We start from the raw sequence: 24,189 nt of genomic DNA, 5'->3' as shown, positions 1-24,189 counted from the left end.
CACAATCCCTTCTCCTCCATTCTCTAGGGATTTTGGGCATGCATGCACATGTGCCCAGCATGAGTTTCAAGTTGCCATGTCCAGGACTGGAACTGCAGTTGACTCTGTGGGACTGTGGGGGAATCCAGTGACATAACCACTATATGATCTGCCGGTCATCCTAATGTTTCTTACTTTATGTCATTCTTACTCATTGCCTTTATTGCCTGATCTCCACAGGTGATATTGGAATATCAATAAATGCTGGTTGTAAGCTAAATGAGCACTGAAAAACTACGTGTCTTTTGTATGGTTTTAGTTTTTAGTTCTACATCCATGTCCTATTCATATTGATTGTGGAATGATGAGAGTATATGAAATTCCCAAGGACATTTCTGTTTTTTCTGGTGTGCATTGGTGGTAATCAAGTTTTGAGCAAGCATTTAAGGACACACAGTTGTCTTGTAGTCTACATAATTTAAGTACATATTTCCTTTAGTTTCAGAAAAACTGCAAGAATACCTTGATAAAATTTCTAAAGGATCTTAATCCTGTGACAGTGTTCTTTCACATAGCCATGAACACAATTGCATAATTTTGTAAAATGAATTACATTAAGCAGAAATGGTTATGTGAAGTAGTTTTGAAATTTCCGTCTAAGCTCAGTATTGTAAATATTGACCACAGATATGCAAAACAGATTAATATGTGCATGGTGGGAATTCTTGGGTTTCTAAGTGCATGTGATTTCAAAAAAAAGATATATTTAATATTCATAAATTACAAAATCTATGTCATATAAAGTTAAATATCTATTAAATGTTTATAGTGAGGCTAGTGTATGTGTAAGCTAATATTAAAAAAGAAAATCTTATTAAGATTAGTTTTCAAACTTTCACTATTTGAGTATTTAAATCTTAATACATTGTATTTATTTGTTACGTTGCCTGGTGAACTATATGTGTGTGTGTGTGTGTGTGTGTGTGTGTGTTTTTTTTTACACACACACACACACACACACATATAGGACATGCAATTGTCTACTTTATCATGACAAGTGCAATTCTTTCATTCAAGTAATCTCAGTGATAAGTAATCCTTTAAAACAGGTTCACTAGCCTGATATTGACATTTTAGCCCAGAAATAGAACTTAATCTTTTTTTCTCCTACTGCTTTTCCAAGAATTACATGTCATTTTCTGTAAATGACGACAGTGAACCTTCCAAAGGTCAACTGATCTTGGCATGACTGCTCTTTCTAAGTCGTTACAGATTATGGGCTTGCTTTGCAGATTTTTTTTTTTTTTTTTTTTTTTTTGTAGCCTTCCAGGTTCACTCCATATGAGGGGACTTCAAAAGTTTGTGGGAAAGGGAACCAGCAGTTAGCGTAATGGCTATGTCACTGAACTCCCACGTAGTCGACCACGGGTTGCATCCCAGACCTTGTGGCTTAAAACTCATGCCGGGCGCGTGTGTGTGCGCGCCCAAGATCCCGAGAGGAGAATGGAGAAGGGATTGTGGCGTGACCATCCCCCCTGGGGGTGATTTCTTGCTTTCTGTCTCTATGTCTCTCTCTGTCTGGCGAGCACACGCGCCCTATAGCGAAAAAAACCTCACAAAAAAAAACAAAAAAAGTTTGTGGGAAAATGGAATTAAAGTATAAGTTTTTTTTAATTTCAAACATAAATTAAAGTCTATCCACAGTTTTTTCATGATATATGCTTTTCATGAACCTTTTGAAGACCTCTCATATTTACACTTTCATAGCAGATGGGACCTGCAGCTTTGAGAATGGATTGGAGAGGACCAGCAGTTGGCGTACTGGTTATATCACTGGACCCCCCATGTAGTCGACCATGGTTCGAGTCCCAGACCTGGTGGCTAAACTCATACTGGGCACATGTGTGTGTGTGCCCAAGATCTGGAGAGGAGAATGGAGGTGAAGGGATTGCAGTGTGGCCATCTCACCTGGGGGATGATTTCTTGCTTTCTGTCTCTCTATCTCTCTCTGTCTTCCTGGTGAGTTCACGTGCCCTATAGCAAAAACCTCTCAAAAAATAAAAATAAAAAAAAGAGAAAGTATTGGAGAAGAGTATAGTTACTTATTAATCCATGGATGATTTTCTGCAGTTGATAATCCTGTTAGCATATTCCTAGGAAAGAGGAATATATACTGTTTTCTTTTCACCACTCTTTCTATAAACAGAAAACTAGATAACATTTAGTGCATAATAACATTTATTTTTTTTTCATAGGAAACAAAAACTTTGGGACACATTTGTGTGTATATTCTGTCCTTATCTTTGATTCATTTTTTATGCTTCTGTTGCTTTTATGCTTCGACTGGAAATAAATAACAAAATTACTATTGAATTCATGGAACACTGTTATGTGCCAGGCATTTCATGGAGCATTAGCTCATTTAATTTTCATAATAGTCAATGAAGAATTTAATATTATTACATTTACCATTTAGTTGAGGAGCATGAAATTTAAAAAGCTTAAGTAATTTACTTCGCATTGAGCAAAGGAAAAAATGTTTGATTATTAATGTATGGTGTTATTGGTAGTACTGGTGAAATAGTCAAGGTCTTAACCATACATTTTAGATCTTAGAGACCCTTTTATCTGTAGGCTAGCGTGAAATAATTTGTCCTGTTTGTAGCTGCATCTGAACATTCAGCACAATACTTGCCACTAGTAAACAAACGATGAATTTATTTGTATGAATAAATGTGAATAACTTTTATATTTAGGTTAGTTTTTTCCATTATGAAAAACTTACTTAAAATTTTCCATCACTTATTAGTTTTATATATATTTGCTATAGGGTATGTGCATGCATCAGAGAGAGACAGAGAGGGATGGAATGTGAGAAATCACCCCCGGGGGGGTTGCCATACTGCAATCCCCTTTTCTCTCAGAATTCCATATGTATGTATATGTGCCTGGTGTGTTTTTCAAGTCGTTGTGTCTGGGACTCAAACCATGGAGTCAGCCATATGGGATCCGGAGTCTTCACAACACACCACCTGCAGGCCCCATAAATTTTTATTTAAATTGTATAGATATTTTGTAAGAGAAGTGATTATATTTGCTTGCAACTTTCCATGTCAAAGCCAATCAATATAAATGAATCTGAGCAACTTTGATGTACATTAGGCAAAAAAGACACACAAAACTTGTGATACTGCATTAATTTTAAAATTATGATACATTATTTAATTAAAAGTGTTTGGATAGATTATGTTTAAATTAGATACCCACTAAAGCCATGCATTTTAAGCAAACTTTTATTTAAAAAAATAATCGATCATCTGTCTATATTGCTGTTTAGTAAGGAATTTTAAATTTGTGTACAAATGAATAGAAAGATAACAAATTGTTTGCTAACATCCACCAACTGTGATTATTCATTTTTAAATGCTGTATTATTAAATTCTTCTGCCACTTTAATTTATGATATAGTTTAAGTAGCTTAACTTGGTCTTAACTGACTGAAATGATGTGTCTTTATGATAAGACAAAATAGAATATTTTGTTTATGAAAGTTCTATGTTTGAATACACTCTTGAATTTAGTTTATCAGAAAATCTGTGCCCATCATTCGAATTACTACTGGGTACAGACACAAAATAATAACTAAATTAATCAATTTTGATGAGGGAGAAGAGGCAATTTTCATTTAAAAACAGCTCCAAACTCATTCATAAATTAAATAAGATAGCATATTACATTAAAATGCATTCTAGTCACTAAATAACATTTTGTCCTTATAAAGCATGTTGTAGGATTTATGGTTGTAGGCAAAAAATTGAAATATTAATGTTTGTAATAATGCAGATCAAAGATATCTTAAATACTAAAGCCCTCTTGACTCGAAGAATTATATGATAAAGTAACCATAAATTCTCTGTGGATGTGCTATCCCAAAGACACATTTGCTTACATTCCTTCCTAAAACTAGGTGAATTATTATTTTTTAAGTAATTATTGCATTTTTACCATTATTTTATTTATTTTTTTGAGAGGCTTTTGCTATAGGGTGCGTGCGCTTGCCAGACAGACAGAAAGCGAGAAATCACCCCCCAGGGGGGATGGCCATGCTGTAATCCCTTCTCCTCCATTCTCCTCTCGGGATCTTGGGCACGCACGCACACGTGCCTGGCATGAGTTTTAAGCCACCGGGTCCGGGACTCGAACCGCGGTCGACTACGTGGGAGTCCAGTGACATAGCCATTACACTATTATTATTTTAATTTGCTGTAGAGCATGAGTGATCATCAGAGACAGATAGACAGAGAGAGAGAGAATGAGAAAGCAAGCCACAAGATTGGGGACTTGAACCACAGTTGGCCATGTGGGAATTCAGTGCCTTCACCACACCACCACCACCTGCTGCCCCTGGTTGAATTATTTTTTAAAGAGATAATTTATATGAACTATCTAATTATATATTTTATCTGAATATCACAATGCCATAAAATAAGTCTTTATATATTTATCTTAAAGACATTCCCAGTTGTGTCCCCTGTAAACAAGATAATATGGAGTACATCAGCATGTACACTGAACATTCTCCATAAGCCACATGCTGATATTCCATAGTGAGTATCAGAACATCAAGCTATGGCCAAATGATATGAATACAAGGAATTTGTTCTCTTTTTATTAAACATCTCCATTCTTAATATTCATTTGTGTAAAATTAAAACTTGGAACCAGTAACTTTTAGAACACTTCTTAAATCTAATTTTTCAGAGTCTATGAGGTTTGAAAGACTTTTTTCTAAAGTAGTGTGAATATTCCACCTTTCAAATTTGATAAGTTAGTAGAAAGCCATTACTGCAGAGTTCCCTTTTGAATTATTTCAAGTCTTCAAGAAAGGTCATTTAAGGAAAAATAAATACAAGAGAGCAAAAAGGACATTGATACAAAGATTAATGTTGAAGTGACAGTACAGGAGTCTAGATTGACTAGCTATTACTGGTAAATCTCTGTAATATTGAGAGTAATTTGCTTTTTTCCTGTAAGACATTACCTAAATACTTGTCTGAATGTTATATTGCATGTACTGATCTGATTGAATGTACTGTTAGAGTATGCAGCATTTACCAAGAGTGACATGAATGGGATTACAGGTCAGACATTTGATTAGTAAAAATTATAGCAAAATCAATTAAATCATTCAAACACTCTGGGACCAGCAGATGGTGTAATGGTTACATTGTTGGTCTTCCACATGGCCAACTGTAGTTTGATCCTGGACCCACCCATTAAAACTCACACTGGGCACATTTGTGGGCGTGTCCAAAATCACAAGAAGAGAATGGAGGAGAAAGGATTGCAGTGTGACCATACTCCCTCCAGGGGGAGGCAGTGATTTTTTGTTTCTTGCCTTATATTATATACTTATATTTTAATATATACTTATATATAATATATACTTATATTTTAATAATTTACTAAAAGACAAGTTTTAGTTATGCAGTTTACCTGTACATTGTATAAGCAGAATGAGTTTCAATAAATCAATCAAATGCTCTTAAAATTTCCATATTTTTTATTTATATCAGTTAAGTATTGTTAATTGAAACAGATGCTGGAGTTATAAATGTTGATTACTAGTGAGAGCAGAATGATTTGTTTGCTTTTGTATGTGAAGATTTTAAATGATGTCGAGTAGAAGTGGAAAAGTCAATAGATTATGGAATATTGCATCTGATTTTCTTTGAAAAAGATTTACATGTGTACTTTAATACTGAAAAATTTTGCATGTTTAATGTATACATTTTGATGAGTTTGACATATGCATACTCTTGTGAAACCACCACCAGAATCAAGGCACTAAACATGTTCATCCTCTCTAAACTTTTCTTGTGTTCTTTTATAAGTTGTGTGTATATATGTTTGTGGTAAAAATACTATGAGAATTATCTAGATAACATATTTTAAAGTGTGTAATACTGTACTGTTAACAGTAAGTACTATGTAGTACTAAAGTTCAACATGTGTACTTTAATACTGAAAAATTTTGCATGTTTAATGTATACATTTTGATGAGTTTGACATATGCATACTCTTGTGAAACCACCACCAGAATCAAGGCACTAAACATGTTCATCCTCTCTAAACTTTTCTTGTGTTCTTTTATAAGTTGTGTGTATATATGTTTGTGGTAAAAATACTATGAGAATTATCTAGATAACATATTTTAAAGTGTGTAATACTGTACTGTTAACAGTAAGTACTATGTAGTACAAAAGTTCACTAGCACTTACTTATCTTGCTATTTTAGATACTTCATGTAAGTGTTATTATTTGTCCTTTTATTTTCTTTTTGCTATTGAGTTGTAAGACATTATTATAAGTTTTATAAGCTAATTCCTTATCAGATAGATAATTTGTGAATATTTTTCTCCCATTCCTTGGTTGCCTTTGCACTCTGTTGGATGTTTCAGTTGCTGTGCAGAAGCTTTTTAGTTTAATGAGGTTCTGCTTCGTCTGTTTGTGGTTTTTGCTATCTGTGCTTTTGGTGTCTAATTCAGGAAATCATCTCCAAAATGTCAAGAATCCTTTGTCCTGTGTTTTCTTTTAGGGGTTTCACAGTTTAATTCTTACGTATAAGACTTAAATATTTAAAGATTTACATGTCATAACTTGAACACAATCATTTTGAGTTGATATTTGTGTGTTGTACTAGGGGGTCTCGTTTCACTGCCTCAGAATTATTTAGTTTTACTACTTAATTGTGTAAATTTCCACAGTAAAGACAGAAATTAGGTAAGTATTATTGTACTTTAACTTGCCGGAGAGAGAGAGGCAGAGAGAGGGAAAATGAGAAATCACCTCCTGGGGGTATTTCCACACTGCCATCTCTTCTCCTCCATTCTCTCTTTGGAAATTTGGGCATGAAAACACACGTGTTCAGTGTGGTTTTCAAGCTGACAGGTTCATCAGCCATGTGGGATCCCACACTTTAAGCACTCTGCTGCTACCTGTTGGTCCCTTTCATTTATTATCTTTATTGCTAAACAGGATTGATGGCTTTGTGTTTTGAATATCGGCAATAGAGACCTATATATTTTGTGTTCAGATCCTGATTCATTCATTCAGCAGGTATTAACGAACATTACTCTGTGATTGACACTATTTTAGGTTTTAGGCAGCATTGATGAAGAATGTATGTGACTCTGCCCTAACAGACCTCCACTCATAGATAAGACATGTGAGAAGAGCCAGTTTAGTGAGGTACTTTAGGGTTCTGATTAGACACGTGAACTTTGAAATGTCTGTTATAAATCCGAGAGAAGAATTTGAGAACCGAGTTGGATGCAGAGATAGCATGTGTGTGGAAGAGCAGGTCGTAAAACTGTAGAACTGTGAGTTAGAGATGGTCTTAGGAGGTGAAGTCAGAGGAGGGCCAGGGCTTTTGGATTTTATCCTGAGAGAGATAAAAAGTGCATTGTGAGTTATGAACAGAGAAGGAAATAGATCTGACCTATAATTTGTACTGCTATAACAAAAATACCCGAGATTGGGTAATTTATAAACAACAGAAATTTATTTCTCACATTTCTGGTGCTTGGGACGTTCGAGATCAGATGCCCCAAATGTGAAGTCTAGTGAGGGTCTTCCATCTGCTTCTAAGATGGTGCTATGTTGCGGTGCTATGTTGCAGTGTTCTCACATGACAGAAGGTGGGAGAGCAGAAAGGGGCCTTCCTACTTTCCCTCAACCTTTTTTATAAGGTTGCTAATGTCATTCATGAGGGTCTATCTTCACTGTTGAGCACCTTCTAAAGTCCCACATCTTAATACTGTTGGATTAGGGATTTAAATTTCACCATGAAATTTGTAGGGGACATACACATTCAAACCATACCAATTATACATCGACTTTTATGTTACAAATCTTATATCTCCCTCCAATGTTACACAATATGGCTATCATTTATGGTCTGACTTTCTTTTATTTGTATGTTTGTTTTTGATTTAGTTTTTAAAACTACTAGTAGTACTATTTCTAAGGCCATTTTAACCATTCTATTTTGGGGACATTTTCTAACAATTTTTAAGCTGCTTCCTTACTTTCACACTGTCAGTAGCTTTGTACAATTGATGGATCCATTTAAGAACTCCTTTTTTTAAGAGTCACTTGGTGTCTTTATTAATTTGAGCTGCTGTCACAGAATACTTAAGACTGGGTAATTTATAATGAACAGGTTATTGGCTCACAATAAATTCAATCATTTTAGAATGATTGTATTTTCCAGCCTCCATAGTTCTGGAAGCAGGAAAGTACATTGTCCAGGTGCTGGTATCTGATAAAATTCTTTTTTGCTATGTTATAACATGGTTAGAAGGTATTACGTGGTAGAAGGACAAAGACAGAGAGAGCACATGTCAGAGAGAGAAAGTGAGGGCAAACCCACTCTTGCTATAGTGAACACACTCACATGATGAGTATTAGTCCATTCATTGTGGTCGACCCCTCGTGACCTAACTACCTGTTAAAAGTTCCCCCTATTCATTCTGTTCGTTACAGGCAATTACACTTTGACATGAATTTTGGAAAAAACAAACACTGAAAAAGCTTTGGTTAATTCCCCACACCTTTTACTAAGTGTGGGTATATGTTTATACACTCTCTTCTTTCAAAATTAAAAACAAAACAAGGTACCCAGCAATGCACAGTGGTAACAGATGATGCTCTGGGAGGCTGAAACCTGGGAAGACCTCAGGTTTGTGTTCAGGGATCTCTCTTAGTACACTAGGCAAGCATGTGCTATGCTCTGGGTCTGGCAGATGCTGGGGATGGATTATGGCATCAAGATTCTATTTGGAGTGCTGTCTCTCTCTCTCTCTCTCTCTCTCTTTCTCTTATTCTCTCTCTCTCTTTGGCTCCCTGAAGAAATAAATAAAATAAAAGCTTTTGATATTTTGACAGGAATTCAATGTAGCAATTTCTGTTCTGTAGGTTTCCTTGAAATGTATACATTGTCATTGTGTGTCACCTGTGAAATGCAGTCTATTCATTTTACAAGTTATTAAAATGTACCTTGCAATATTTTGGCTACCATTTTTAGCTGGCAATCCAAATAAGATTATATTTGGTTATGGTAGGAAGAAAACTTAAAAATTGTATTTTTCTTGGAAAACATTGTAAAATATCAGTGTTCAGCCTCAGGTTTGTGTTCAGGGATCTCTCTTAGTACACTAGGCAAGCATGTGCTATGCTCTGGGTCTGGCAGATGCTGGGGATGGATTATGGCATCAAGATTCTATTTGGAGTGCTGTCTCTCTCTCTCTCTCTCTCTCTTTCTCTTATTCTCTCTCTCTCTTTTGCTCCCTGAAGAAATAAATAAAATAAAAGCTTTTGATATTTTGACAGGAATTCAATGTAGCAATTTCTGTTCTGTAGGTTTCCTTGAAATGTATACATTGTCATTGTGTGTCACCTGTGAAATGCAGTCTATTCATTTTACAAGTTATTAAAATGTACCTTGCAATATTTTGGCTACCATTTTTAGCTGGCAATCCAAATAAGATTATATTTGGTTATGGTAGGAAGAAAACTTAAAAATTGTATTTTTCTTGGAAAACATTGTAAAATATCAGTGTTCAGGTGTTTATTTTTAATTACCAGAGGGCACATGTACTCATCAGAAACTGAGATGGAAGGAGAGGGAGAGAGAGAAAGGCTCCCCTCCTGGGGTGTGGTCATGCAGCAATCCTTTCTTCTCCATCCTGTCAGTATTTAGGCATGCTGTGTGCACACCTGTGCCTGATATATATTTTTTAATTTTAAAAAGTTTCTGTTATTATTCTAATTTTTTCCTACATTCAATCATTTTACATTACTACAGCTTGTAAAATGAATTACCCAACACGGATACACTTCACACCGGTCCAAAGACACCATACACATTGTCATTAGCAGAGAATCCTTCATTTCTTTGTCTCCTAAATGTCTTCCCTCATTATTTTTCTCCTTGATTCCTTTCCTCTCACTCTCTCCTATCTCCCATCCTTTTCCCACCCTGTCTCCAATATCTGTAACCATATCTTCTAATATTTCAGTTTCTACCATAGAGTGCAGACAGCTGACATGTTTTTCAAGCCACTTGGGGCAGAGATTTGAACTCTATTTGGCCATGTGGGACCCAGTTCCCTTAAACATCATGCAACAGCCCGTGAACCTAACTATTAAATGGTTTTATGAAATGAAATTTGGCTTTCAAAAGAATAATGATAAGAAATAATGTTTCTAAATTGAAAAATTTAACTTTCATGCATATTTATTTCTTTAGCATTTGTGGCATCCAACATCTGGAACGAATCGGGAAGAAGCTGAATCTCTTTGACTCCCTTTATTTCTGCATCGTGACATTTTCTACTGTGGGCTTTGGGGATGTCACCCCTGAAACATGGTCTTCCAAGCTCTTTGTTGTTGCCATGATCTGTGTTGCTCTTGTGGTCCTACCTATACAGGTAAATATAACCATATTAAATTAAATATTTAAGCCCTCATAAAATAGAGTCTTCTGTATTTAGTAGAAATGTGGCGTAGTGGTTATGTCGCTGAACTCCCATGAAGTCTACCGCTGTTCGAGTCCCAGACCCGATGACTTAATCTCACGCCAGGCATATATGCATGCATGCCCAAGATCCCAAGAGGAGAATGGAGGAGAAGGGATTGCAGCATGACCATCTCCCATGGGGGTGGGGGGTGATTTCTCGCTTTCTGTCTCTCTGGTGGACGCTTGTGCCCTATAGTAAATACATCTCCAAAAAGAAAGAAAGAAAAAGAAATGTGGGGTGGCTTATTTATCTAACTGTCACTACCTTATCACATGCTATAACATTTAATTAATTATTTATATTATTTCAGAAATGTCTATTTATATATATATTTTTCCCCTCCAGTTACAACTGATAGTACGTATCTCATTTGAATTCTTCAAGATGTTTTTTTCTAAATATAGGCAATTGAGCTAAATTATTCACAAGCTAATAGTATTTTTATTTGAAAGAGATTTTTTTGCTTTAAGGCATGTGTGCTCACTGGAGATATCAAGAGAGAAAGAGAGACAGAAAGCAAAACATAATCCCCCACAATAGATGGCCATGCTGCAATCTCTTCTCCATTCTCCTCTCGGGATCTTGGGCATACATGCACACGTGCCTGGTGTGTTTCCATCCGCCATGTCCAGGAATCACACACTTGTAGGCCATGTGGGAGACCAGTACCGTATCCACTATGCCACCTGCTCGCCCCAAGATAACATCGTTATAGTTGTAGGGTTATTCATTAAGGAAACAAGCTTAAAAGGGTTGATTTCTCTTGATTCTTGGAAATAAACCTAAAAGCCACTTACCGTACCGAATCAAATTGATTATGTGTGTTGGTCCACTACAACGGAGTCTGTACATGATATATAAGTATATGCGGCATACTAGGGAGTGAAAAATAGGGAAGTTACAAAAGGACAGAGAGATAAATTGGGACTAAAGACCCATAGATGTACTCTCCAACCCTTTTGTTTTTATTAGAATTATTTATCTTGTTTTATTTATTAGTCTATTTTTACCTTATTTTTTTAAGTTGTGATAGGGCACATGCACTCACCAGGGAGAGACACAGAGGGAAAGAAAAAAGAGAGAAAATGAGATAGCAAGCTGCCAGGTCCAGGACTTGAACTACGATTGACCATTTGGGAGTCTAGAGCTCCAAGTACCAGGTCACCTACTGGTAAATTTTTATTGCTAATAATTTCCAATGATAGTTTTCATTCGTAAGCATTTAATGTTCAACATGCCCATATTTAAACTGTAATTTCCTCGTGCTTGCATTTTCAGTGCCCAGCCCTTCTTCAACCCTTTTCCTCGATGAGCCTTGGGTGCACACGTATGAGCAAACAGGATACAGGAAATGCATATCAAAGGACGAGCTCCATTCCACAGCTGGTCAAGCTGTATGCGATCACGTTTAGTGTGGGTCCAGAGATGCCCTTCCCAATCCTGTCCAGCTATGTGTGTCTGCCTTCTTGGCATTCCTTCCTTGCACACTCCACATCACTCTGGTTCTGGCTATTGTAGAGGTAGAATGAGGCTTTGGTGTCATCGTGAGGGGTATTCCCATTGCGTGGTGTGTGGGTGGGACTTGATAAAAGAATATGGAGAGGGATCAGCAGATGGCATAATGGTTACATTAGTGAACTCCCACGTAGTTGACCATGATTCGAGTTCCAGACCTGGCAGCTTAAAACTCACTCCAGGCTCGTGTGTGTGTGTGTGTGTGTGTGTGTGTGTGTCCCCAGTATCCTGAAAGGAGAATAGAGGAGCAGGGATTGCAATGTGGCCATCCCCTCGGGGAGGGGAGGGATGATTTCTCACCTTCTGTCTCTCTCTGTCTCTCTGATGAGCACACACACCCTATAGCAAAAAATAAACTCTCAAAAAAAAAAAGGAGAATATGGAGAAGTGTCAATGAAGCTTTTCACTTTCATTCCACCCATAGCAATCATATCTGCTCTGCACATAAAGCACAGAAACAAACCTCTGAGTGGACGGTTAAGATACAACAACAAAATCATGTTTATATGTTTCCTTAGAGACCTCATGCTCCTAGGAGGCATTTGCAATGAGGTCTGTTTAAGAAATTATACATACCTCATAGACAGTAGATGTACTGAATTGATCTCTATTTTCACGTCTGGCGTTTTTATTTGCATGTGGAAAAAACATTGCAGTTCGAACAACTGGCCTATTTATGGATGGAGAGACAAAAGTCAGGTGGAAACTACAGTCGACATAGAGCTCAAACTGAAAAGCATGTTGTTCTGTGCGTCAGCTCACTGAAGATCGATTTACTTATGGATTTTTTAAACGAATTCTATGCTCATCCAAGACTCCAGGTACATTTGAATTATATTGTGCACTATTCTGGATCGTACCTACTAACATGTTGTCAAAGTCAATTAACGGATGGTGCAGCCTGCGTACTGAAGGGTTTTTACTTACACACCCACATTTAGAAAGCATAAATGAAGAACTACAAATATAACCAGGAACATAGGGAAAAATGCTGGGGGAATATACAGTATTTTGTGTTCTGCACCTATACTAAAGACAGATGGAATTTTGTTAATGCTACAAAGAAAGATTTTCTTTGAATTAAATTGCCTTTTTCTTCCCTGGGCAAAGCATATTTTTTTATGAAAGTGAATTTTAACATATGCAATAAAACAATGAAGAAGTCATTTCAGTATCATCTGCTCACTTGAATACTGCAAAATCGCATTGAGCATTACGAATGGAAATGTGACAGTCTGGAAGTTTCATTTTTCTTTTTGTTTCCTGGACTGTAGCTAGGTCCCATTTATAGTAGCAATAAATAACAAAAAAAATGGATATTAGGTAGTTGAATTAATGACATGAATTCAAAAAAATCTCTTTTACCTCTCTGGGCAGATAAAAATCCTTAGATATTTCTTTTTCTTCCCATGGTATTGGGCCAGTGTAGATTTAGGACGTAACTTTCCCACTTAATGCACTTAATCCTGTCCAGAGAACAAAGATATGTGATGGTCTTCTATTTCCTCAGTGAATTTGTGTCAAGAGATTGAGTAATCCCAGAGATCAAGACAGTGCTGAGTATATTGAATTATCCCTCCCTAAGGAAACAAAAGTGAAAACATTGATTTGTGAATATTTTAGAAACCTTTCTGAATGCTGCATTTTTGTATTTTCAAAAACCTAATTTATAAGTTGTGCTAAAATTATGTAACATTCTTTTGTTTTCACGTAATTAATTTGCCTTATCTATTGAGATAACTTGCATTCATTTACTTATTGGATTTTTTATTATTCATATAAATAATTTCCAGTTTGTTCATTATAATCCATGAAGAAAATCTATTTTCAGGAAAAGTTTGACCCTACAGTAATTAGCTATTTCTAGCATCGATATAGAGAATTTTTTTTAAGAGAGGTTTTTGTTATAGGGTGTATGTGATTGCCAGAGAGACAGAAAGCAAGAAGTCATCCCCTAGGGTGGATGACCATGCCATAATCCCTTCTCCATTCTCCTCTCGATATTTTGGGCATGTACACACACATGCCTGGTGTGAGTTTTAAGCCACAGGGTCCAGGGCTTGAACCATAGTTGACTACATCGACTGCTGGGAGTTCAGTGAAATAACCATTATGTCATCTGCTGGTCCCTCGATATAGAGAATATTTAAAAATTTTCAAATTTCTTACTAAATGTATTTTAGAACAATAAAATAGTGAGTATTTACTGGAGAATTTTAATTCCTGCGCATTAGTTGTTTTAAACTGGTTCATCACTCAGAATATTGTTGTATTTTCTCCAAAGAAGCCTATTATATATTGAAACAGTTTGATCTCCAACTCTTTTATTTACTCTATCAGTATTTTCAATATTTTAATGAATATTTGGCCATTCAAATACTTACCAGAAATTATTAGAAATTATCAGTTCATAATAATATTACTAATGATATAAATCACTATTGTAGTATTGATTTTAAAAGTAACAGCTCAAACTATGACCTTATACTTAACACTTCTGCCTTGTAATTGTGTCTATTTCAGGATCAGTATGTAGTCATAACTGAAAATATAGGCTAGAAGAAGGCACCAAATATAATCACTGATTGTCTTCCTTTTATGGTCTTAATAAGAATGAAATAGGTCAGGATGAATGTATCGAGTAAATATTTTTATGTACCAGGTGTCTTTATTATAGTGTAATGTTACATAATATCTACCCATGTATTAAATGTGACCTTTATTCATCACAAGAGTTTATTTCAGTTTTATTATATTTCAAGATTTTCTTAGGTATCTCAGATACCTTTTCTTAGCTGCCTTAATGTAACACTTTGTGTTAAGGTTTCTTTTTCTTTTCTTTTCTTTCTTTCTTTTTTTTTTTTTTTTTTTAAGAGGTTTTAACCTTAGGGCATGTGTGCTTACCAGAGAGAGAGAGAAAGACAGTGAGAGGGAAGGTGGGAAATCATCTTCCATGGGGGACGGCCATGGCTCAGTTTTCTCTCCTGCATTCTCCTCCTGAGATCTTGGGCATGTACACACATGTGCCCAGTATGATTTTTAAGCCACCAGGTCTAGGACTTGAACCACTTTCTGCCAAGCCACCAGGTCTAGGACTTGAACCAAGTTCTGCTGTGTAGGAGTCCACTAACATAACTGCTATGCCATCTGCTAGCTCCATGCGTGGTGGTTTCTATCTAATTGCCCATTTCGTTTTGGTCAGGATTATTATGTGGTGATTTTGTGTCCCACTGAAATGGATGTGCAGGTTCGAAGGGTTCTGCAGATTCCAATGTGGTCCCAAAGAGTTATCTACCTTCAAGGTTCAGCCCTGAAAGACCAAGACCTCTTGAGAGCAAAGTAGGTATCCTTGTCTGCTTTTTCATGTTGCAGCTTGAAGTTTTGAAAGCTTTAACATCTTTTTTCTTCTTCAAAGTTTGGAAATTTTCAATGTTACAAGATGTGTTTAATTAAATATGTTTCACTGTAGTGAAATTTTGTTCTAATCCCACTGCTGGTCAAATTGAATGGTTAAAAATGTAGAATCAGCATGTTTGCTCCTCTTTCCCATGTTGTCTTAGGGCAGAGATGGCCAGCAGATTGTCAGCGCAGCACAAAAAGTGCAGCATGGTGTAATTAGCCTAAGTGCCGGAGATACAGACTCACTGCGACAGTGGTTTCTAGGTCTCAGAATTCTGGTTTTCTTCTACAAATAATAATATTAGACTGAACATTATGTGAGGTGTCAAAACAGTGTGAGTCAGGGTTCAAGTTTTATAGAGATTACAATATATCCTCGGCAAACAGCACTTGTGTTGCCCTTGGTCGAGGCAAGAGTCCCTCAGGGCTGGAGGAATCAGAAAGGTACCAACTCTTAGCTACCCTCTTGCTGTGCATGTGACAGCTTGTCTGAAACATGTGTCATTGGGATGAGGTGATACCACGTGTGCTCACTGTGGTTGGGCAGACTGTGGACACCAGGGAATCTGGGTTTCTCCAAAACATTCTTAGTTTCAGAAGCCACATGAGGCCTTCAGGAGAAGTGGTTTTGCACCATGTTTTCTGACCTTTTAAAGCTATTTTTTAAACAGCTATTGTCCTGTTTACTTTGGAGCTGTTCTATATCCCCATTTGGATCTAAAAGTGTTCTTACTGAATTTTATAGCGTTTTAAAGAATTTTCTCTTTCTGGGTGGTGTGTGTGCTCGCACATGTGTGTGTGTGTGTGCATGTGTGCACACATGCATGTTTGTGTATATTTTCTATTTGTGTATTCATGTGTGTATGGAAGATGATGAAATAGAACAGAAGAAAAGTAAAATTCTTTGTGAAACTGAATCTCAAGATCCGTTCTGCTGCTTAATCTTGCAAGTGAGACTAGATACCTAGTTGGGAATTCTGATATTACTTTTGATTTATGAACAGTATAATAAAGTTAATTTAACTAGGTTTTTTTTTCAGTGCCTTAATTTGTGCAACAAAAAATATCATTAGAAATGACCAAGAAATCATGAATGGTACATAATTGGAGAACTTAGCTTAGCTTCTTTGAGACTAGATTAGTACTTTGAGTGGTTAAATACTTCTTATATATTGTCATTGCATAGCTTACTGTTCTCCAAGCCATCAGTTTTCTCCAGCACCTCAAGTAAACCCTGCCTCTAGGTCTTTATTATTTCTTATCGACATGGATTATTTGGTTGCTCTAGAAGAGCAGTTGCTTAGATGCTCATGTGATCTGGATCGTTACATTCACTGTGGAGATAATGATTGTACTTAACTGATGGTAGGAAAGTTAGGCTCATCACACATTAAGCATGAATAATGCCATATCATATTCAATATGAATTTATGTGATAAATGGAGGCCTTTTCTGTCTAATAAGTTAATCTGAGCTATTAGTATTAGTTATTACTATCTAAGGAAGATACCATTCAGGATTAACATAACTACTTTATCATTAATTGTAGTAAAAATGATTTCTTACCAAAAGCTATTACATTTACAAGAAGCATTCCTCTGTGAGAATAAAAAAGAAAGAGAGGGAAGAAAAGGAAGATAAAAGTGAGGTACTCGGCTGCTAACACCTGAAAAACTGGGTTAAGAAAGAAGCAAGAGTGACACACTACCCATTTCTGTTTCTGGTCCTGATTTCATATAAAACATTTGGGATTTAATGTTAACTAATACATTCTTCAACACAATTCTCCATGCAAGGAGCAAGAAGTTGTTTTCCACACAAGTTGCAAAGGTCAGTTGCATGTTTTTTTTTTTGTTTTTTTTTTTTGTTTTTTTGGTTTTTTTTTGAGCTTTTTGCTATAGAGCATGTGTGCTTGCCAGGAAAGACAGAGAGAGACAGAGAGACAGTAAAAGAGAAATCACCTACCGGAGGGCATGGCCACACTGCAGTCCCTTTTTCCTCCATTCTCCTCTGCTTTGTTGAAAATAAAGTTTGGAAAATGTTATCCAATACTCATATTATCTTAATACCATGGCTCAACATTTTTTTCTAGAACTGTTTGGTTTGGTCTGATTTCATAAACCCTTTTCTTTCCTCTCCATAGAAAATATTTTTTTTGGAAAGTGTTTATTTATCAGAGTGTACCAGAAAGATAAATCAGTCCTTATTTGGAAAATACACATTCTTATGCTTTTAAAACATTATTTATCAAGCACAAAAACATGCTGTTTATCACTAAACTTTAGAAATATAGACTATTGCCATGAGAGTAAGTGATGTGGAATGAGATGATGAATCAACTCTAGGAAGTATGAATATTTAGTAGAGTCTGCTTTTTGGATACTGAGTACCTCTGTTTCCTCTTTTAATGTAATTAGTCATGAAATAAAAGCTACTATATAACTGTCTCAATTTATTCAAAGTATATATGAAAATATAGAGTCATAAAAGAGAATAAAGCTCAGCCATTTTGTGTTTTCTTCTGTCATAAACTGTTGAGTTAAACAGACATCCCAACAACAGAATTTTGGTTCAGAGTAAGATACACTCCTGACCTGCTAGAAATTCAACTTTCATTTGAGCTTATAATCGATGTGTACTCTACGTGTACTTTAGGTACAGTACATAGGATAAGCATTGAAAGTCTATTTTCAGACAAGTGCAGATATTTCAGAGTGTGATGATTTTACTTTTCTGCCTGTGTTTAGGATGGATGATGCGGAGGCCTGTTTTATTCTGAGTAGCCGATGTGAAGTGGATAGGACCTCATCTGTAAGTTTCTAAACTCTCCTTTAGTAAGTTGTGCTTTCCACTTCAGAAAAAATTTGTTTTCATTCAGTTTTTAAAAAATTGCCAGCACTAAATATTTGGTGACCTTAGAATTTTCCTAAAAGGAAGCAACTATTTCTTAGATCTCTCTCTTGTAACGTAAGAATGGTTGCATCACTCCATCAACAGAAGTGTGTTTGAAATACTTTCTGTCATCCTCTGGTTTTCAGTTGATCAAAGTGAGGGGGGTCAGATATAAACAGAACTCAACCATTTTTATTTAAGGATGTCCTATATATTGATATTTTAAAGTGCCCTCAATTTCCTCACTCCTAAAACAAGGCACATGGATTAGGCAGTGTTTATTAGAATGAACTAGAAAATTTCTAAAAAGTAGGCACTGGTGAAACTTCTATCCAAGATATCTGAGGTAGGGATTTGGAAATTGTATATATAGATATTCATTATGTATACATTGGAAATATAGATATGCATTGTATATACATTGTATATATAGATACACATTGTATATCATCTCTCTCTATATATACATTTCTATAGATATATGTATAGATGCACACACACACACACACACACACATATTTTTTTTAACCATAGGGCATGTGAGCTCTCTGTGGAAAGAGACAGTGATAGAAGGAAAGTGAGAAATACCCCCCTGGGAGAATGGCCACACTCCAACCCCTTTTCGTCCATTCTCCCCTTGGGATTTTGGTCATGCATGCATTCATGCCTGGTGTGTTGTTTACAGGCATGTTTTTCAGGCCCTGGGTCTGGACTCAAACCACACTGTCAGCCATTTGAGATCCACCACCCTACCCATCATGTCACCTACTGGCCTGGGAAATTATATATTTTAACGAGCTCCTAGGTGATTCTGAAACACATCGTTTGGTAACCTTTGGTTTATGTGATCTCTGCGATTTTTTTTTTTTTTTGGGTGTAAAGTTCAATAAACTTATGACCTAATTAAATAGTATAAATCACCAAATTATAACTTCTGTTAGGTCACCGGAACAGTCATGACATATTTTTCTGTGTTTTTCTTTGCAAAAATACATCATAACTTTCCAATGACCCAATATTAAATGCTTTAATTTTTTTTTTTTTTGAGAGGTTTTTGCTATAGGGTACATGCGCTCGCCGGAAAGACAGAGACAGAAAGACAGAAAGCAAGAAATCACCCCCCAGGGGGGATGGCCATGCTGCAATCCCTTCTTCTCCATTCTCCTCTTCGGATCTTGGGCACATACCCACACGTGCCCGGCGTGAGTTTAAGACACCGGGTCCGGGACCCGAACCATGGTCGGCTACATGGGAGTCCAGCGACATAGTCATTATACAAACTGCTGGTCCCTAAATGCTTTAATTTTATTATTTTAAACAACACTTCATTATTTTATGCTGTGGAAGTACTGTTACCTCCTGCATTTCTAAGCCATTGAAGCTATCTCTAGCCACATCTGTGGTGCACAAATTAACAGGAACAATTGGTGGCTTCTCTGATGACCAGGGAAAAGGCAAACTGTGCATTAGGTCTTCAGAGATATGGGTTGTTTTATTTTTGAGCGTGTTATAGGCACACTCTGTTATATCGATTTGGACTGTAAGTCCCGAATGTGATAAGCACTGTATTGTCCTCACGCTACTTTATCTACACTTCTTACTCATTTTTAAATTTTTTTTTATTTTTGGAGAGGTTTTTGCTGTAGGGCATGTGCGCTCACCAGACAGACAGAGACAGAGAGACAGAAAGTGAGAAATCACCCCCCCAGGGGGGATGGCCACACTACAATCTCTTCTCCGTTCTCCTCTCGGGATCTTGGGCACGCACGCACATGCGCCCGACATGAGTTTAAGCCACCAGGTCTGGGACGCGAACTGCAGTCGACTACGTGGGAGTCCAGTGACATAGCCATTACGCCAACTGCTGGTCCCCATTTTTAAAAACTTTAAACCAACCTTTTCATCCTTCATTTGAAGAGTACAGCTGTGAGTTGAATTGAAGTCCTGACTGCCAGTACCTCCGAGTGTGAACTTATTCGTACAGAGGTTCCTGAGAGGTAGTCAGGTGATAATGAGGCCATGGGTGGGAGACACTGAGCCAACATGACTGGTGTCCTTGAGATAAGCAAAGATTTAGAGAGGGACCTATGTATAAGAGAATGCTGTGTGAAACCCAAGACAGCTGTCTCCACCCAGGCAAACTAATACAGTGACATATTCCAAGAAATGATGGGAAAATTTGTACAATGTTCCCTTGTAAAATACGTGCTTTTAAAAGTCTATCTGCTCGTCTGCTTTTCCACAGTTACTGCCCTTCTTCAGACCAGACCCTCCTCAGCTCACATAAGCACTACTGTAGTTTCTCGATCGGTTCCGCATAGCAGGTACCCCAAGCAGGTGTATTAAAGAAATGAGTTTGGGCTGTTTCTGCAATCATTTGACTTACGTAATTGTGAATCTTGTGTCTCTCGAGTGGTAACTTGGTTTTAAAATACTTGCAGGCTTTGTGTAACAAGGGAGGTATAAGCATTAGGAAATAAAACATCATGTCTTCTCGAGAACTCTTTACAAGGTGAGCTTGGGAGCCTTCAGTTAAACAACAATTTGCATTTTTGTCTAACGCTCTACTAAATAGACAGAAAATGAGTGAAAATATTTACAATGAGACCACAGGAATTTTGAAATGGATGAGCGGCAACCAGGCTGAAAGATGAGAGGAATTTAAAATGTAGGTTGAGAGAGGATACAACTCACAAGTAGGCTGCTTTCTTCAACATGACCTCTGAAGTCTCAGGAAGAGGCCCTACAAGTATGTTGTGTATAGGACTACATCTGCAACTTAGCAATGAAAAGACCTGAAGAGAGTGGATTCCTGAGCCCTCCACATCTCCATTGCTGGTCACTTCTCCAGTTATGGTAAAAGAAGTCTATTTTTGGAGAGAATTTGATCCAGAGATACCCTCATCTCAGAGACATTACATGTAGTTAAGGATCCAGGGACCAAGCATATCACCTTAACAGAATGTGAGATGTATCTACCACATGATTCTGAGAACTTTTATAGCCAAATACACACACACAGACACACGCACACTGATTCAAATAAAGATTTGTGTAGCAATCTAGATGAATTACATATTATGCTAATTAGATACAATATTAACATGGAGAATGCCGTATTGTTTGATAACAGACATTGCCCCAAGTCATGTACATTCTTAGGAAGGATCTGGCATGGTGGCTGATGCAGACAGCACTCATCATGTCTCCAAAAAGGATGATTAAACAGGTTCCACAATCCACACCTCCCCGCCTCTAGAATTTGGCTTAAATCCAACCTGGAGAGTTGAAATCTTGGTTCTTTTGTTCCCCAAGGTTATAAATACATCATTTCTAGAGTTTGCAGCTGTGGAAAAGCCAACTTGTTCTGTTCATGCCTTTTCCTGGTGACTACTTGAAGTAGTGGGTACTTGAAGGCTTGACCCAGACCAATTAGTTTAGTCATCTCTACAAGTAAATTGTTCTGTCTAGGAGTTAGGTTGATGAAGAGAATAAGTACTTCTTCCTTTATGATTACTTGGTTCTGTTATAATTTAATCATTCACGTGCAGTAAACTTTTCTTTTATCTTCATTTAGATCTTCCAGATAGTCCTTTTAGCATGCCTAGGGGTTACCCTTTTTATGGTCAGGTCATCATCACTGACGTTTCACATGCTCCCAGTGCACAGTGAGTGTCTTGGGAAAGCCAGGAAACCTGGGATTTTGATTTATTCTTATCTGACATATATTCCACCTGGCTCAGGACTGTCAGGGATCCTTAAATATTAAACAAGTTCATTACTTAAATTGGACTACATGGAAAAATTATAAAGGATTCTCCAGTGACATTCTCTCTATCCTACAAGTGGTAGAGAGGCCAAATTCGTTCCTAGGATACATACTCCATAGTGTGGGTTAAACATTGTGTCAGGGTTGGCCCCATAGGGCAGTGGTTAGGTGCTGAATAAAGGAAGCCGAATTCCACATGGCTGACCAGGGTTCGAATTCCAGCTATGGGCGTGAACTTCATGCCCAGCATACATATGTATGCCCAGGGTTCTGATGGAATGGAGAATTGGAAGAAAGAGGGTTATGGTGTGACCAGGCCCCTGATTCAAGGATGCTTTCTCTCTCTTTCTGCCTCTCATGTCCTCTGCCATGAACAACAAACGAACAAACAAAACAGTCTGTTGAAAGCACTGTTCGATAATGAGAATAAGCATGTAGCTTGTATTTCACTGTCACAGTTAAGGGGAAAAAGAAAAAAAAATGCTTTGTTTTAAAGAGTGAAAAAAAAAATGAAGTCCATTCCATTGAACCTTGGAGAGGTATTTGTTAAATACATAAAACTAGGCACTTTTTTCCCTTCCTTTAGCTTCAGTTCTGAGGATAACTATATGAAATTCATGAGTGGTATGCTTATGATTTATTAAGGAAGACACCTAAATTTTAAAATGTCTTTACTAGATGGGATATTTCTAAAATTATTTTGAATAGGTTAAAGTGGCAGCATTTTTGTGACCATATCTACAAATACTTGAATCAGGATAACCTGCTGGATGTAAAAAGAAACTGCAATTTTAAAATCTTTATAGTTCGATTTTTTATAGTAGGCCTAATTTTGAAGGGATTTTTTTCCTCCTTAAGGTTCTAAATCATCCTGACATGAAAATTTTCTTTTTACATTATTTTCCTTTATACAACATTTGAAAAATGTTGATTTTACACTATTTCTGAAGTGTATATTCAGTTATTATTGTCAAGTGTACAAAATTAAATTAATACATTATTTAATTGTTTTAATAACAGTTTTATAACCAGGCAAGACTCTGCAAATTCTAGTGTGCATTTTTCTTATCAGAAAGTGGCAGAATTCTGAATAACATCAAAAGCACTACAAAGTCATCTGTTTTGGAATTAACAATATTTCATAAACATAAATGTGTATATAAAATTGTATGTTCTGGTTTAGAAAATAGGTAAGAAATATCCTGAATTAAAAAGTGCCATAGCAACTTCTTATATAGAGTGACAAAAATCAGTTTTAAAAAAATCATCAAGTGTTGGAGCCTGCCAGTGGCATGTTGGTGAAAGCAGGTATATCCCCTTTGGCTAGCTGCATGGTTTAAGTCTCGGATCCTCTGGCATGAAAAACACACTGGGTACATGCGTGTGTGTGCTCAAAATCTCGAGAATGGTTGAGAAGGGATTGTGATGTGACCATCCCCTTTGGGGATGATTTCTCCCACCTCTCTTGCTCTGGTGAGCACACACTTTCTATAACAACAATGACAAGAAGCCAAAAAAACAAACAAACCAACCAAAAAAACTAGTGCCACTTCACTGAGATCCTTTCTGATTATTCTAGATGAATTGTATGTAAAAAGAATGAAGCATATGGTATGTGCTTTTTAAAGAAAGTGCTTTTTTTTCCATTAAAGTGATAATATTTGGAGATTTAGAGTATAATAACATTAATCTTCTACAAAATATAGGGTATAGCTATAGGATTGGAGCTTTGGTCAACATGTCTACTCTCCGTGTATGTATTTTGCTCAACTTTTCAAGTTATTTGAATAAAATGTGGAAAAGAAGGAACCAAATGATTTTGACATTTACTGGGTAGTTTTCAGGATCAGGCATTTTATACACATTATGTCATATACTGTTCACCACAATTATTTCATTAACAAGAGAACCAAGGCTCAGAGATGTTAATTAGATTTCCCTGAGTGGCAGAATCTGGATCCTACCGAGGTCAGTCTGACCTCTAACCCCTTCCTTTACCACATACTATTTCCTAAGGGTGTTAATAGTTGCTGTACAAATGGCACACACATT

General features: G+C 36.7%; 1 protein-coding gene across 2 annotated transcripts in view; it reads left to right on the top strand.

Annotated features, from left to right (window-relative positions):
* Positions 1 to 24,189, top strand: part of KCNT2 (potassium sodium-activated channel subfamily T member 2) — a 386,489-nt gene that overhangs the window by 174,681 nt on the left and 187,619 nt on the right. For both annotated transcript variants that reach the window (XM_014586847.2, XM_006146032.3), the window contains exons 9-12: positions 10,292 to 10,472; positions 12,734 to 12,898; positions 15,280 to 15,416; positions 18,224 to 18,287. In XM_014586847.2, the coding sequence (XP_014442333.1) occupies positions 10,292 to 10,472; positions 12,734 to 12,898; positions 15,280 to 15,416; positions 18,224 to 18,287 (547 nt within the window). The remainder of the gene's footprint in view (positions 1 to 10,291; positions 10,473 to 12,733; positions 12,899 to 15,279; positions 15,417 to 18,223; positions 18,288 to 24,189) is intronic.

This window comes from Tupaia chinensis, unplaced genomic scaffold (genome assembly GCF_000334495.1).
Source record: "Tupaia chinensis unplaced genomic scaffold, TupChi_1.0 Scaffold000161_4, whole genome shotgun sequence".
Lineage (NCBI taxonomy): Eukaryota > Metazoa > Chordata > Mammalia > Scandentia > Tupaiidae > Tupaia > Tupaia belangeri.
The sequence above is the reverse complement of the archived record's forward strand: the minus strand, read 5'-3'. Positions and strand labels throughout refer to the sequence as shown.